The sequence below is a fragment of the Podarcis erhardii genome (genome assembly GCF_964252035.2).
Source record: "Podarcis erhardii genome assembly, chromosome: 2".
NCBI classification, from domain to species: Eukaryota; Metazoa; Chordata; class Lepidosauria; order Squamata; family Lacertidae; genus Podarcis; species Podarcis erhardii.
The window spans coordinates 119,942,783-119,957,527 of NC_138498.1; the positions used below are offsets into that span (position 1 = coordinate 119,942,783).

The window sequence follows — 14,745 nt, forward strand, 5'->3', positions numbered from 1 at the left end:
GGAAAGGGGTATATATGCTTGTGCACATGACTGTGAATTTCGTGCATGCTTTTTGTGACTTATCACACTTGCTCCTTCTACCAGTTCATGGATGGTAGAAATAAAAAGCCTTTTCTCCAAAACTATTCCTTGAGTGTCTGTTGACTCCCACTTCCCTTTCCCAGGCGCAATATTTTTCCCACCCGAGGGCAAAGCCTCATAAGGCTACATTCCCTTATGGGGGACACAAGAGCCCTTATAGAGTCGTTTGCAGGTTCTCCATCGGTCGGAGAAAAGTACAGAGGCCAACCAGAGAATATTGAGAAGCAACACAGCTCACAAGCCTGATCTGTATTGAACTGTTGCAACAGGGTGCCCCTTTCACATGCAGGAAAGGAGGACCCAGAACAAAGGTGTGTCCGCCCTTATATAGACATTTTAAATTGTCCGCCTTGGAGTCCAAGACAACCCCCAGATACATCATACCTACATCACAGAAAGGGCGGTCTACAACAGAAATCTGAGTGTGTTGTTTACCTCCTGTCTGGCAGGTTACCTGTTAATGCTTACTTGATTGGATACCCTGGGGAGCCTGGCCAGTCTTTTGTAATGACAAATACTTAGTTCCTGAGCTGGGTCACAGGCTCACCCTATTCATACACAGACATACCCTTAAGACAAGATTTGTGAACAAAGACAATGGGGAGGCTCCCCCACCTCCTCCCTTCTTGCAGAGAAAACATTTGGTGAGTTTGGGAGTGAAAATGGTTTCAGGGCGGTCCTCCTGTGCTGCTCCAGACATGTGGTCCACACATCTATGTATGCGCCTGGTTGGTACATTTATGAACATTTATTATATATAATTCCTGCATTGCAGAGGGCTGGACTAGGTGGTCCCTTCCCAACTCTCCCATTCTCTGGTTCTAGGATGGCGTTTCCTCCTTCTTGCAGAGCCTTTTCACTGCTCCTTCTTTAAATAGCCAACAGAAGGAACAGCTCACAAGGATGCCAGCTGAAAGAATCCCCTAAGTAAAGCATCTTTGGGGGGGGTGCGCGCGATGCACATGGTCTCACTCCTACTTTCAAGAAATTTCAGAGGGCTGAGCTGAGCACGTTTGGCTTGCCAAGGGTTAAAAAGCACTGAGCAGCATCCCTCAGTAAAAGCTAGAGGTGGGGAGGGCAGACCCCCCCAGCCAGTGGTTCTCAACCTGTGGGTCCCCAGATGTTGTTGGACTACAACTCCCATCATCCCTGGCTAGCAAGGCCAGAGCTCAAGGATGATGGGAGTTGTAGTCCAACTACATCTGGGGACCCACAGGTTGAGAACCGCTGCAAGCAAAATCCCTTCCCTTCTCCGTCTGTTTTTGCAAGGGGGGGGGGGTTGGCAGCTTCTGCCTCTGCTCTGCATATATTGCCTCTGTGCCATAGGAGTCAACTCACAGGGACAGAGGTCCTATCACCACCACCCCATAAAATATTTTTAGGGTTTCTGACTACCCCTAAAATATTTTATTGGGGGGGGGGAGAAACCAAAAAGAGGAGAACTTTAAGAAAGAATGGGGGAAATTTACAACGTATTTAAGAGAACACTGTAAACAACTAAAAACTTTGGCAGGATTGTAAGTAACGCTTGTAATGTACTAAAAATTATGGTAAAAATGGCTTAAGGAAAATAGAGAAGAGAAGCAGTTGAAAAAAGATTGATAATGGTAACCACTGAAGGGCTGAGGGGAGTCAAAGGGTTCAGGGAATCCTAAATGTTGGTGCTGATGTTTAATGTTTGAATTGAAACTGAAATAAAAAGATTTGACCAATAAAAATATTTTTTAGGAGGCCGGGCTCCCCAAAAGTTGATGGGTATTGGCATTCAAATGGTGTGTGCTCACCACGTCATGTGGTTTTTTGATATTTGTATTGGGGGGAAAATCAATTATAAAGAAATAAAGAGGCGAAGAAGGGGGGAAAGTGAACAAAGATATGAATAAGAGAAAAAAGAGGGGGGGGTGTTCAAAAATGCAATGTACTATCCCATACATTCTTACATAAATAGATATAGTGTTATTATCCCAATAAATTTTTAGATGTGAATAGCCTGCTGCATTCTGCCTAAACTCATTCCAAATGATGTCATATTTATTATGTGGCAGGACTTACCTCCCCCCCCAAAAAAATATTTTATTCAAGTTGGCACCCCTGCTCAGTGCCCCTTCTGGGATCTGCCAAGTCTCTCCCTTCCCCATACTGGGAAGAAGGGGGGAAGTCCCAGGCCTGCAGGGGAGGATGCATAGAGGGTCTGCTCAGCTCATGTGTGGGGAGACCCCCAAGTCAGGGAGCAGAGAGAGACCTCTTCCCTTCTCTGCAAAGCCAGGAAGAGGGCAAGTGTACAGGAGGTCTGCAACTCCTTTGCAGAAGAGGCTCTCTGTCAGTAGGAGCTATTGTTTGAGCCCAGCTCCCCACCAATCCCAGGCTTTGCAGATCAACTTTGGCAGGTGAGTGGCAGCACCTGCCTGTCAAATCATATGATGTCATAATTGTGCCAGGTGACATCATCAGACGCACAGTGGGTCCAAACTCTTTTCTTGCAGGGATACAGACAGAACCAGGTCCAGAAACGCCAGTTGATTGACAACCTGTCATGGAGAGGGGGAGAGAGAGAGGGGGGGGGAGTACATTTCAGGGATTCATGCCTCTTTGTTCAACAATGGAAAGGACTTTATTTAGTTTAATTTATGAATCACTTCCTACGAGGCATCAAGGAGAAAACCATATATGAGTTTCAAATCTAATACAGATGCAGACTGGGATAAAGATCTCTACTTTAAAAGGGCTACGTGGTCGATCCTTGCAAAATAAAAATAAAAAGCATAATGGGGTGGGGTGAGGAATCATCCAATTTAAAGTCCCACAAAATACAAGTCCATTGGAAGATGTCGACCTGGAAGTAAACTTCCAGGGAGTTCGAGGCAGTTATATTCCCAGGTGTGTTTAGGGACCTATACCTTTCAATGGCCTTGCTTCTCATTCACCTTGAGTGTGTTTGCTTGGCTGGCAAGATTGCGGCCTCCAACTCTTGATAAATGCCTCTTGTATGCTTGGATTGAGAATATAGGGAGAGATGTGGTCGCCATCAACCTTTTTTTTTTGCCAATGAATACCCTTGGAATTTTGATGAAGATGTCATGGGCGCCAGCCACAAAATGGTTCATTCACAAAAAAGTGAAGCAGTTAACTACCTAACCACAACATTATATCGATGCATGAGATGATGGTCCTAATCATCCTTTTTCTCTCTCTCACTAAACATCGCCGCTTGTTTTCACTAGGCAAACTTGAGTTCTCACAAAATGAGAGAGGGAGTCCATTTCTCCCTCTGTGCCTCAATAGTAGCTTTATCACCCACTATCACTGCCCCATATAATCATCTCCCCACCCCACTGAAGCATCCCAAATTCTCTTTTGAGTCCCCAGCCCCCATGGCGGTGGCCGCTCTAGGTCACTAGGAGTGACAGTTCATTCACAAAAGGCGACGAGGTTAAATGCTTACTCAAAACACTACACTTTGTAAGATTCTGACTCTATTCATTTCCCTAAGTACAATACAGGGTTTGTAGGGATTTGAACATTTATATACCATCAGTCTCACATGTGAATTCTCTGTTGGCTGCAAAGGTCCAATTGGTCACTAGAGCTCTATTCCAGGGGTTCCCAGTGGTCCACAAGCTTCGTTCAGGTATGCCATGGCACGTCCGTGTTAAATATTCCTATGGATTTTTAGCTGTATTTTCCATTGCTTCTTTTATTTCTTATATTGTCTTTTATTGCGATCCAAATGCAAATTGTCCTTCTATGAAATAGCATTTAAAATACCATTTAAAATCATACAGCACCTAGCACAGTGTGTTACAATTGCTACAACGGGCAAGGGGAGGGGAATACAGTGGTATCTCTGGTTGCGAACAGGATCCGTTCCGGAGCCCCGTTCGCAACATGAGCAGAATGCAACCCGCGTCTGCGCAGGTCGTGATTCGCCGCTTCCACGCATGCGTGTGACGTCACTTTGTGCATCTGCGCATGCGGTGAAACCCGGAAGTAACCTTTTCCTGTACCTATCGGGTTGCTGCGGGACACAACCTGAAAATGATGAACCTGAAGCAAATGTAACAAGAGGTATTAACTGTAATTAAATGGTTTGTCAAGACCATCAAGTGGTCCATGGGGGGGGGGGGGAATTATCTAATCTACTTCATCGACTGCTCTAATCTACTTTGTTACATATGCTTCCGTTTGGATGTGAATCGCAAAATGAGAGATTCATAGAATGGTAGAGCTGGAAGGGACCCAGGGGTCATCTAGTCCAACCCCCTGCAATATAAGGAATCTAAAGAAGATTGGCACTTCCCCTTCATGCTGTGTGCACTTCTAGGATTCCCCCATGGGTGGGTTCTTCAGTGTGACGTGATCCTTATATTCTGGCCGAAGCTCGTCCCACATTCGAAGCATTTGGATGGTTCCTCCCCTGTGGACCGGCGTCGTCATGGGAGCTATTTCCATGTTCCAAGGCAGCTGTTCCAGGTGCAGCCTCTGGTGCTTTTTCAGGCTCTCGTTCCGCCGGAAACTTTTCCCGCACTCCAGACAGCTGTAAGGTTTCTCCCCGGTGTGGGTTCCCTCGTGAGCGGTGAGGTTGCTCTTCTGGCGGAAGCTCTTCCCGCACTCGGGGCACGTGTAGGGCTTCTCTCCCGTGTGGATATTCTGGTGCGAGATGAGGGAGTCCCTCCTCATGAAGCTCTTCCCACACTCCTGGCACTGGAAGGGCTTCTCGCCCGTGTGGATCCTCTGGTGCGAAACGAGGGACCCTTTCACGATGAAGCTCTTCCCGCACTCCAGGCATTTGAACGGCTTCTCGCCGGTGTGCAGCAGCTGGTGCAAGTTGAGCGTGCCTCTCCGCGTGAAGCTCCTCCCGCACTCGAAGCACTGGAACCGCTTCTCGCCCGTGTGGATACTCTGGTGCGAAACGAGGTTCGAGTTCTTCCGGAAGCACTTCCCGCACTCGGAGCACTTGAAGGGCTTCTCTTCGGTGTGGATGCTTTGATGTGAGATAAGGGCGCCTTTCCGGATGAAGCTCTGCCCGCACTCCAGGCACCGGAACGGCTTCTCGCCGGAGTGGATCCGCTGGTGCAAATTGAGGTTGCCTTTGCTGTTGAAGCTCTGCCCGCACTCAAAGCACTTGAAGGGCTTTTCGCCCGTGTGGGTTCCCTGATGAGCGGTGAGGCTCTTCTTCTCTCTGAAACTCTGTCCGCACTCCAGGCACTGAAACGGCTTCTCGCCGGTGTGGATTCTCCGGTGAGAGATGAGGCTCGAATTCCTGCAGTAGCTCTTGCCGCACTCCGAGCACTTGTAGGGCTTGTCCCTCGCGTGGATTCTCTGGTGGAAAATAAGGCTCCCTTTCCGGTTGAACCTCCTCCCGCACTCCAGACACTTATAGGGCTTCTCCCCCGTGTGGATCCTCTGGTGGGAGATGAGGGAGTCCCGGCGAATGAAGCTCTTGCCGCAATCGGCGCACTCGTACGGCTTCTCCCCTCTGTGGATCTTCTCGTGCGACGTCACGCTGGAGCTCCGGCTGAAACCCTTCCCACACTCCAGACATTTGAACGGCTTCTCCCCAGTGTGGACTTTGGAATGAGCATCGAGGCTCGATTTCCATTTGAACATTTTGCCGCACACCGGACACCTTTCCTTCCTCTTGTCCTGTTGCTCTTCGGCTGGGATTTCGCAGGCGCCGCTGCCTCGACGGGCAGACGACTCCTTGCTCTTCTGCTTAGCTTCCACTTTCCTCCTCGGCTCTCTGCCCTCTTTGCGTCGGACTCTTGGCAACGATGCCGCGCTGCGTTCCCCTTCGCCCTGACTCCCTGCTCCTGGAACAAAAGGAAGCTTCGTAAGTACTGAAGTGAGAAAGGGAGCATTCACTGCAGATCACAAATGGGAGGGTGACTCTACCAGTTACGAGGAAAAGGGAGCCTTAGCCACAGAAAAAAGGGAGATGCTCACCTATGAGCTTTTGCACAGTCCTTTCCCAGAGTTCCTCACTGCTCCCAGCCTGCACTGCTGCTTCGTGGGCAGCCAAGCCTTGCTGTTCCAGGGAGGTGACCATTTTCCAGTTCTCCTCCATGACCTCCCGGTGCAGGGCCCTTTGGTTCGGATCCAGTGAGCTCCATTCCTCCGCGGTGAAACATACAGCCACATCCTCAAATGTCACCTGAGCGGGGGATAAAAAGAAATGTGATCTCTGCGAGGAGAATGGCAAAGAAGAGGAAGAAGGAAAAGCTTGTTTATGTAGCTGCCTTTCAAGATTTAAATCATCAGAAACAACATTCGCAGCTTCCTTGCTGGGCAGCTAGGATGAGAGCAGATGGGGAAGAGGTTGATTTTTGTGGGAATGTTGTGGATAGTAGAAGAGGATATATTGATTAAATATTATCCTTCCTTAATCCACCTACTCTCAGCAACCAGAAACATCATAACGTGGTGGAACGCTCTGTCACAAGAGACTAGGGCCCTGCGGGACTTGACATCTTTCCACAGGGCCTGCAAGACAGAGCTGTTCCGCCTGGCCTTTGGTTTGGACTCGGTCTGACCCTTATGTTTCCCTCCCCTTATGGTCTTGATTTATCAGCTACTTTAAAATGAGGCTGCATTTTAAATTGCATTCTAACCTGTATATTAAATTGGTTTTTTTCTTTTCTTTCTCCCCCCCCCCTTTCCCCCCTATTATGTTTTTACCGTGATTTTATTGGTGTTAGCTGCCCTGAGCCCGGCTCTGGCCAGGGAGGGTGGGGTATAAATAAAAATTATTACTACTACTACTACTACTATTATTATTATTATTAGACACTGGAGAGACCTGTCAGGAGTAAGCATGGAGCAATGGTACCAAATAGTATGGGAAACAGCCTTACTAGAAAAATTAACCAATAAACTGAAACTGACACGGGGACAAATAGAAGAAGACGCCTTCACGCCGGTATGGCTCCCCTTTATCACACCCACAGCACAAGAAGACAATGTCAAAAACCCACCAACAGCATACAAATCAATATGGCTAACCTGATCCAAAACACCCACCCACCCCACTCACACATGAAAACAAAGACCACCATAGCCAACCACAAATGAACAGCCACACCCCTAGGCCAACCCCAACATCTCTCACCACCAAAGGAACACAAGTGAACAGCAGAGAACAGGCACAAGCAATGCTGACACGAAACCCTACATATATTAAGTAAAATAGAAACATCACCACCCGACCCCACCCCCATCCATCTTTCCCCCACTCCACCTCTTTCCCCTTTTCTTCCTAATGTCTCAACAAATGAAACCGATTTGTAAAAAAAAGTTACATGGGGGAAAAAATACAAGAGGGAGACATTGCACATACCTCTGTAAATCAAGAAAATATTTAATAAAAAAAACATTAAAAATAATAATAATATTAATAATATCCTTCCTCACTCATGCTAGTGAGTCAGTAGCAGAGTACATTCCCCTGTATATAGCCGTAAGCTAGTTGGTAGATTTGTTTGAATCTTTTTACTTAAGGAATCCAATCTGACTTTGTCCAGATTGGCTTTTGTTTCTCATAAATTCCCCTTTAATCCCTCCTAAAAAGAATAAAGACCAAACAGTCTTCTCTTAAAATAATGATAAGAAGTTTACTTATGTTCAGTAAGTAAACTGAATGCAGACTTTAGCTTACAGTTACAGAACAGAGTTTGAGTTCATCCCATATGGGAATGTGCCCATGTGCTGCTGGCTAAGAGCCAGCAGACAACAAAATACATCAGGATGGAATAAAACAAACAAGAAGGGGGAATTTACCAGGAACAAAACCCAATCTGAACAACCTAGATTGGATTGCTTAAGTAAAGAGATTCAGACGAATCTGCCAACTACAGTGGTGCCCCGCAAGACGAATGCCTCGCAAGATGGAAAACCCGCTAGACGAAAGAGTTTTCCATTTTGGAGGCGCTTCGCAAAACGAATTTCCCTACGGGCTTGCTTCGCAAGACGAAAATGTATTGCGAGTTCCTGCGGTCCCCACCCCTTTCCCCCCTTTTTCTAAGCCGCTTATCCGCTTATCCGCTTATCCGCTAAGCCGCTAAAAGCCGCTAAAAGCCACTAAAAGCCACTAAGCCGCTAATAGCGCTAATCCGCTAAGCCGTCAATGGGCTTGCTTCGCAAGACGAAAAAACCGCTAGACGAAGAGACTCGCGGAACAGATTTTTTTCGTCTTGCGAGGCACCACTGTAGTTTCCTGCAATATACGAGAGAACGTACTCTGCTACCGACTCACTAGCGTGAGTGAGGAAGGATAATATTTCATCAATATATCCTCTCCTGCTATCCACGACATTCCCACAATTTTTCCCGGCCCAGTGAGTTGTGCAGGACACAGAGGCAGCCAGGCTCACCTGCAGCCTCGTCTCTTACCTGTTCCAGAGGCACAGAAGGTGCTTCCACTCCGCCATCAGGAAGGGGCGAGGGAGGACACACCACAATAATCCTCAGTCCTTCTCCTGCAAGGGGAACAAAGATGACAGGAAGACCAGTTTCTTAATTATTTAGACTGGTGGCGTGCAGTCAGCAGATTAAGGGAACTGGGCTAGTCCCCTAAATGTTCCCCATGTGCCTTCTTCCCCAAGCCCACAAATTTTCTGCTGGGCTTAGGGAGGGAGGAGTGATTCTCAAGCGTGGGACGTCAGGACGTCAAGATGCTGAAATGGCTAAAATGTCCACAAGAATCAGAAATCAGGAAAACCAAAAGTTTAATAAGGAATGGTGAAATTTATAATTTATCTTAAAAACCATTGTAAACAGCTAAAATCGTTAGCAGGACTGGAATAACACTTGTACAGTGGTACCTTGGTTACCAAACAGCTTAGTTGTCGAACAAATCGGCTCCCAAACACCACAAACCCGGAAGTGAGTGTTCCGGTTTGCAAACGTTTTTCAGAAGCCGAACGTCCGACACAGCTTCCGCGGCTTCCGACTGAGTGCAGGAAGCTCCTGCAGCCAACCAGAAGCCGCGCCTTGGTTTTCGAACAGTTTCGGGAGTCAAACAGACTCCCGGAATGGATTCAGTTCGAGAACCAAGGTACCACCATAGTTTAATGGTGAATTTTGGATACAATGGAGATGTAAAAGATGTGATTGACATAAAAGATGCAGGAGGAAATGATTAATAGGACCCACAAAGGAGAGGAGGGAAGTCCAGGAGATTCTTTGGAATCTTGTTTTTAAGTTGTATGTTGGATATGTAACTGTAAAATTTTAATCTGAAAAACCTAACTAATTAATTATTTAATTTTAAAAAGATGTCATGCACGTTGTCAGGGAACTGACATCGGAGCCAGGAGTGGAGGCAGAGCTCCCAAGCGATGCCGGAGAAGGGCCAAGCAGGGAGAGAGGGAACTCATCGGCTGGGGAAGGAAATCAGCGTAACACCAGGGATAAAGGGGGGCGGTTGGGGGAATCGGAGAGGGGTCTCCAGGACTCTTCGCTGGAGACCAGCGGGGAGAGCACAGGTCCTCCTCTACCCACACCCACCCTGCGCAGAAGACTTCCGCACAGGGAAAGTAGGCGTAGACCTGGCGTCAAAGAGCTTTTGTGCTGGAAGAAGTTTAAGAAACGCCCACTGACGGATTCTGCTAGCAACTGAACAGCCACGAAGTGAAGGGCTGTCCAGCCAGGAAAGGTTTAACCAGGCTACCTAGCCAGGAGTGGCAGCAACTTACGCACGAGCAACCCCCATACATTCATTACACACGTGACGTCTGTCCCCCTGCCCCTGCAATCGTCCTCGCAAGCTGGCGGCTCTAGGCCTTACGCCCCCCTATGAAAAATAATCACAGCACACCACTGATTTTAGGCCCTGCTTTGCGACAGAAACCAAAACAACCAGACAACATGTTTAGAGGTTCCTCAGTGGGATGGTTGCATGGGCAGAGCTAGTGATGCAGCCTGGTTCCCAGCCACAAATTCATGGAGGATTAAGAGCGCAAGATGAGCCTTCAGGATCAGGCCTAAGGGGGCCCATCTGGTCCAGCATCCTCTTCCGATAGTGGCCAACATGTGGAGTAGGAGAGCTTAGTTTGGTCGGAATAGAGGATACACTTCCAGAGTCAACACTAAATACATTACTTCTGGTAAATGAGTCAGAGGCCCCTGAAAATTCGGGTCCCAGGCTTCTTAGACCTGTCTATCCATGCACTGAGGCCCAAGGGCCTTCTGGCGGTTCCCTCCCTGCGAGAAATGAGGTTACAGGGAACCAGGCAGAGGGCCTTCTCGGTGGTGGCGCCCGCCCTGTGGAACGCCCTCCCATCAGATGTCAAGGAAATAAACAACTATCTAACTTTTAGAAGACATCTGAAGGCAGCCCTGCTTAGGGAAGTTTTTAATGTTTGGTGTTTTTAATATTCTGTTGGGAACCGCCCAGAGTGGCTGCAGAAACCCAGCCAGATGGGCGGGGTATAAATAAAAAAATTATTATTATTTTTACTATCTGAAACCAGGGTGAAACACATTGGCATTATTTTCATCTCTCCTGCCCCACTATTAGTTGCACTGTCAGTTCACAGTCTTAACAGTTAAAGCAGCAAGTTAGAACTGCAAACACACTAAGTAAAAAAAATATGTTATTTTAACTTTAAATGGCAAAACAAACTGGGAAGCTCAGAAATCAAGAAGACAAGGAATTTTAATAAGAAGGTGAAATATTTATAATTTATATACAAAATCATTGTAAACAGGTCAAAACATTAGCAGGATTTTAAACACACTTGAAATGTAACAGAATGTATAGATAAGGAAGATGAAAAATTGGAGAAGTTTTGATATACAGTTGAAAGAGAATCAATAGGACCTGTGGAAGGGATGGGGGGAAGTCAGGCGATTCAGAGTAATCTCAATCATTAAATTTGGAAGTTGTTTTGTTGTATGTTTATATTTTGGAAAATCAAATATATATATATTTCAACAACAACAAAAACTTAAAAAGAGAGTGTCTTGCGTAGTTTTTATAAGAGGAAAAAGAGAAATAGCTAAATGGTCAAATGGCCCAGGCGTGTCTTCCACAAAAGTCTGCTACTATGGGAACTAGAGTTTAATTCCCACAAAATCGCCCTTCCAGAAAATACGGAACAACGGAACGACGGAAGCTAAGCATTTGGTGGAGTCAGCTCCTCCCCGACACAGGCTCAAGGGAAAACAAGAGAGACCCGCTCAAGAAGGGAAGACCCAAGCTAGGAAATGTCTTGTGAATCCTTACTCAACGAAGGAGCGCCTTCGTCTTCTTCCTCCTGCTTGATCCACCACTTGGGGAGAGGCATCTGCCTGGGATCTGACAGGTCCTCCTCTGCCTCAGGAAAGTTCACGGCTTCTTCTGCAAATAGTCCCTGCAGTTGAAAGAGCAGCAAGGATCAGAAAGAGAAAATAGGGGACAGAGAGAGAGAGAGAGAGAGAGAGAGAGAGAGAGAGAGAGAGAGAGATATTAGGAAAGAAATGAGCGGTCCTCTCCTTGGAGGACTTCCAGAACAGGTGAAAAGTGGACAACCATTGCACACTTTGGCAACGTCCTTAGAAAATATTCTCAGCCCCCTGGAACCACCAAGATGAAGCAAAGACCTGATGAAGAGAGCACAGCAGAGGTTATATTTTCTGAAAAGCCTCCACAAAAACAATCTCTCAAAGGACCTGTTGATGGCATTTTACCATTGTACTGTGGAGAGTGTCTTAACTTATGCTCTGTGTGTGTGGTTTGGGAGCTGCACGGTCAGGGAAAAAACAATGCTGTCCAGGGTTGTAAAGACTGCGGAGAGAATAACTGGGTGCACTCTTCCCACCTTGGATCAAATCTAGGCTTCCAGGTGCCACAAGAAAGCTGCAGAGATAGCGCAGGATCGTGCGCACCCCGGAAATTATCTCTTTCAGCTTCTTCCTTCTGGAAGAAGGTACAGGGTTATAAAGACTAGGACTAGCCTCCTGCGAAACAGTTTTTATCCAAATGCGATTTTGGCTTTACGCAGTGTAAGGTAGTCTCTCGCGGGTGGCGCTGTGGGTTAAACCACAGAGCCTAGGACTTGCTGATCAGAAGGTTGACAATTCGAATCCCCGTGATGGGGTGAGCTCCCGTTGCTCCTGCCAACCTAGCTGTTCAAAAGCACATCAAAGTGCAAGTAGATAAATAAGTACTGCTCTGGCGGGAAGGTAAACGGCGTTTCTGTGTGCTGCTCTGGTTCACTAGAAGTGACTTAGTCATGCTGGCCACATGACCCAGAAGCTGTACGCTGGCTCCCTCGGCCAGTAAAGCAAGGTGAGCGCCGCAACCCCAGAGTCGTCCGTGACTCAACTTAACAGTAAGGGGTTCCTTTACCTTTACCTTTAAGGTAGTCTCTATGTGAGTATATTGTATTCAATTATGGGGTATCAGAGTTATTAGGAACTAACCAGGCTGGGATAGTTGGGATAGCACGCTTGTTGGTTTTTGAATGTGTGATGTAGATTTTTTCAATTTCGTTGTTTTGTATGGGACAATGACAATAAAGATTATTGTATCATACCTGCTGTTCCTCCTCCCGCTTCACATCTTCTGCTCGGCTCAAGAGGAAACCTTCGGCCAGGGCCACCGCCTGGGAACCGGTCTCTGCTCCATGTTCTCTCACCCAGTTCTCCATCTCTGTGGGGAGGACAGCCAGGAACTGCTCTAGGAGAATCAGATCAGACTTTTGGTGTCTCTCTGGCCGCAGTCACTCAGGGCAAAGATGGTGGAGTCATCCACAAACCTTTCAGCAGGCCGTGGCAGAGAAACCGTCTGAAGTGCTGGAGCTGAGCATCTGAGCTGAGGGCGTCCTCCTCATTTAGGATCTTCTGCACGGTTCCTTCCCAGAATCCTCTGCTTCTCCCCGTCCAGATGATACGAACAGCTCCTCTAAGCAGAGTCTACTTATTCCATCTGTGCTCCAAGGCAGGGCCACCAAGTTGGTTCAAAGAACGCCTCCCTGTTCTGCCAATTTTGGTCATAAAGCAAAATCGGCCCCCCAAAATGTGGGTCCTGAAAAGCCAACAAGAACAACAATACATTTCTTCAATGCAGAACCTGCTCAGGGACCTCCACCAGTTGCTGAATTACTACCAGGCCCGAGTTCAAGTTGTTACCAGAAGGCCTTTAATAACCTGGGACCGTTTTACCCAAATTAATGTTATTAAGGGTGCCGGTTCTCCATCACAGAGCTAGTTTAACCGTCAATCCCACTTCACAGAAGACTCTGGGAATTGTAGCTCTGCAAGGGGAATTGGGGAGGAGGGGTGTCTCTCCTCCAGCTCTCAGCACCCTTATAACAAACTACAGCTCCCAAATTTCTGGGAACAAGGACTGTTCGAACCGGCATCACGGTGCTTTAATGTCTGATGTGGCCAGAAAAGGGGCTCACATTACATCATCTTTAGATGGGGATGTTGGGGAAATGAACCTGCTCCAAAACAGGCATGATCAATCACGGATTATTATGGCTGTTATTTCTTGGTTGTCGGGAGATATTAGCCAGCCATCTTGCTAACGAAAAGAGAAGATGCCGACAGGAGGAAAGAGGGGGAGGGAGTTTGTCCAGTGTGCAACACCAAGGGGTCCTGGTTGCATCTTAACTCAATAATAATAATAATAATAATAATAATAATAATAATAATTTTGTCCCCCAGGCATCTGACTGGGATGCCCCATCCAGTCTGGGCAGCTTCCAACATATATAAAAACATAATGCAACATTACATATTAAAAAATCGTCCCTAGACAGGCCTTCAGATGTCTTCTCAAGGTTGTGTGGCTACTCATCTCCTTGACATCTGATGGGAAGGAGTTCCACAAGCTGGGTGCCACCACCGAGAAGGCCAAACCCTCAGAATGCCAGATAGCAAAGCTCCTCAGCGTAAAAAGAATATCCTGGATCAGCTGTACGCGAACTTAGGAATCTGAGAGGAGCCCTGCTGCAGAATCGCGCCAAAGCGGTAGGACCCGAGCACAAGACCCCTCTCCTTCTGTGCTTTCCTTCGGAAGCATTGGCTGAGCCTACGGATAAAAGCTTGTGCTCTGCGGATTTCACAGAATCACCGAACTGTTGTGTCGGGAGGGACCCCCAAAGGCCATCTAGCCCAGCCCCCCACCCTGCAACGCCGACATCACAGCTCAATAATCCCTGACAGGTGGCACACCCGAGCTCTGCCAAGGATGGAGAGACCACTCGCTTCTCATCCGGGCTGAACGTACATACCCAACTCCCTCTTGCCTAACTGATGATCCGCACCAGGAAAGGGTGCTGTTTTTTTGGGGGGGGCTTGCCTCGCTCTTCTGTGCCCCCCAGGCCTTCCCCCACCCCCAAGGCACTGTCTGATCCCCACTTGGGGGGTAAAAGGAGGGCTTCCAGCCCCTTCATTCCCCAGCCCCACACATTGCACCCAAAGACTGAAAGGGGGGGGGAGACTCACGTGATTGGAAAGGACAAAGGACAGTTTCCCTCTGCAAGAAACCCCTGCAGGGATGTGCGGGGAGGGCTTGGGGGGGGGGAATGCGACCTCCCGGTTCAAGCAGCAGTGGGGCAGGAGCAGGAACCAGCTGTCAGCTTTGCAGCGAATAAATGCATCCGTGCAATTCAACCTCCGGCTGCAATCCAAGGCTGGCTTTTTCCCTTTTTTTTGCAAAGCAGGATGGGGGAGCCGCCT

The 14,745-nt window shown here is 47.7% G+C and overlaps 1 protein-coding gene across 1 annotated transcript; it reads right to left on the reverse strand.

Moving 5' to 3' along the window:
* Nucleotides 1–2,669: 2,669 nt before the first annotated feature.
* Nucleotides 2,670–12,916, reverse strand: LOC309336678 (uncharacterized protein). Its single transcript, XM_081852835.1, has 6 exons — nucleotides 12,816–12,916; nucleotides 12,594–12,709; nucleotides 11,303–11,429; nucleotides 8,467–8,552; nucleotides 6,025–6,232; nucleotides 2,670–5,891 (listed from the first exon to the last, which is right to left on the reverse strand). Exons 2-6 carry the CDS (start codon nucleotides 12,705–12,707, stop codon nucleotides 4,399–4,401), a joined length of 2,028 nt encoding a protein of 675 aa, XP_081708961.1. The 5' UTR covers nucleotides 12,708–12,709; nucleotides 12,816–12,916; the 3' UTR covers nucleotides 2,670–4,398.
* Nucleotides 12,917–14,745: the final 1,829 nt, after the last annotated feature.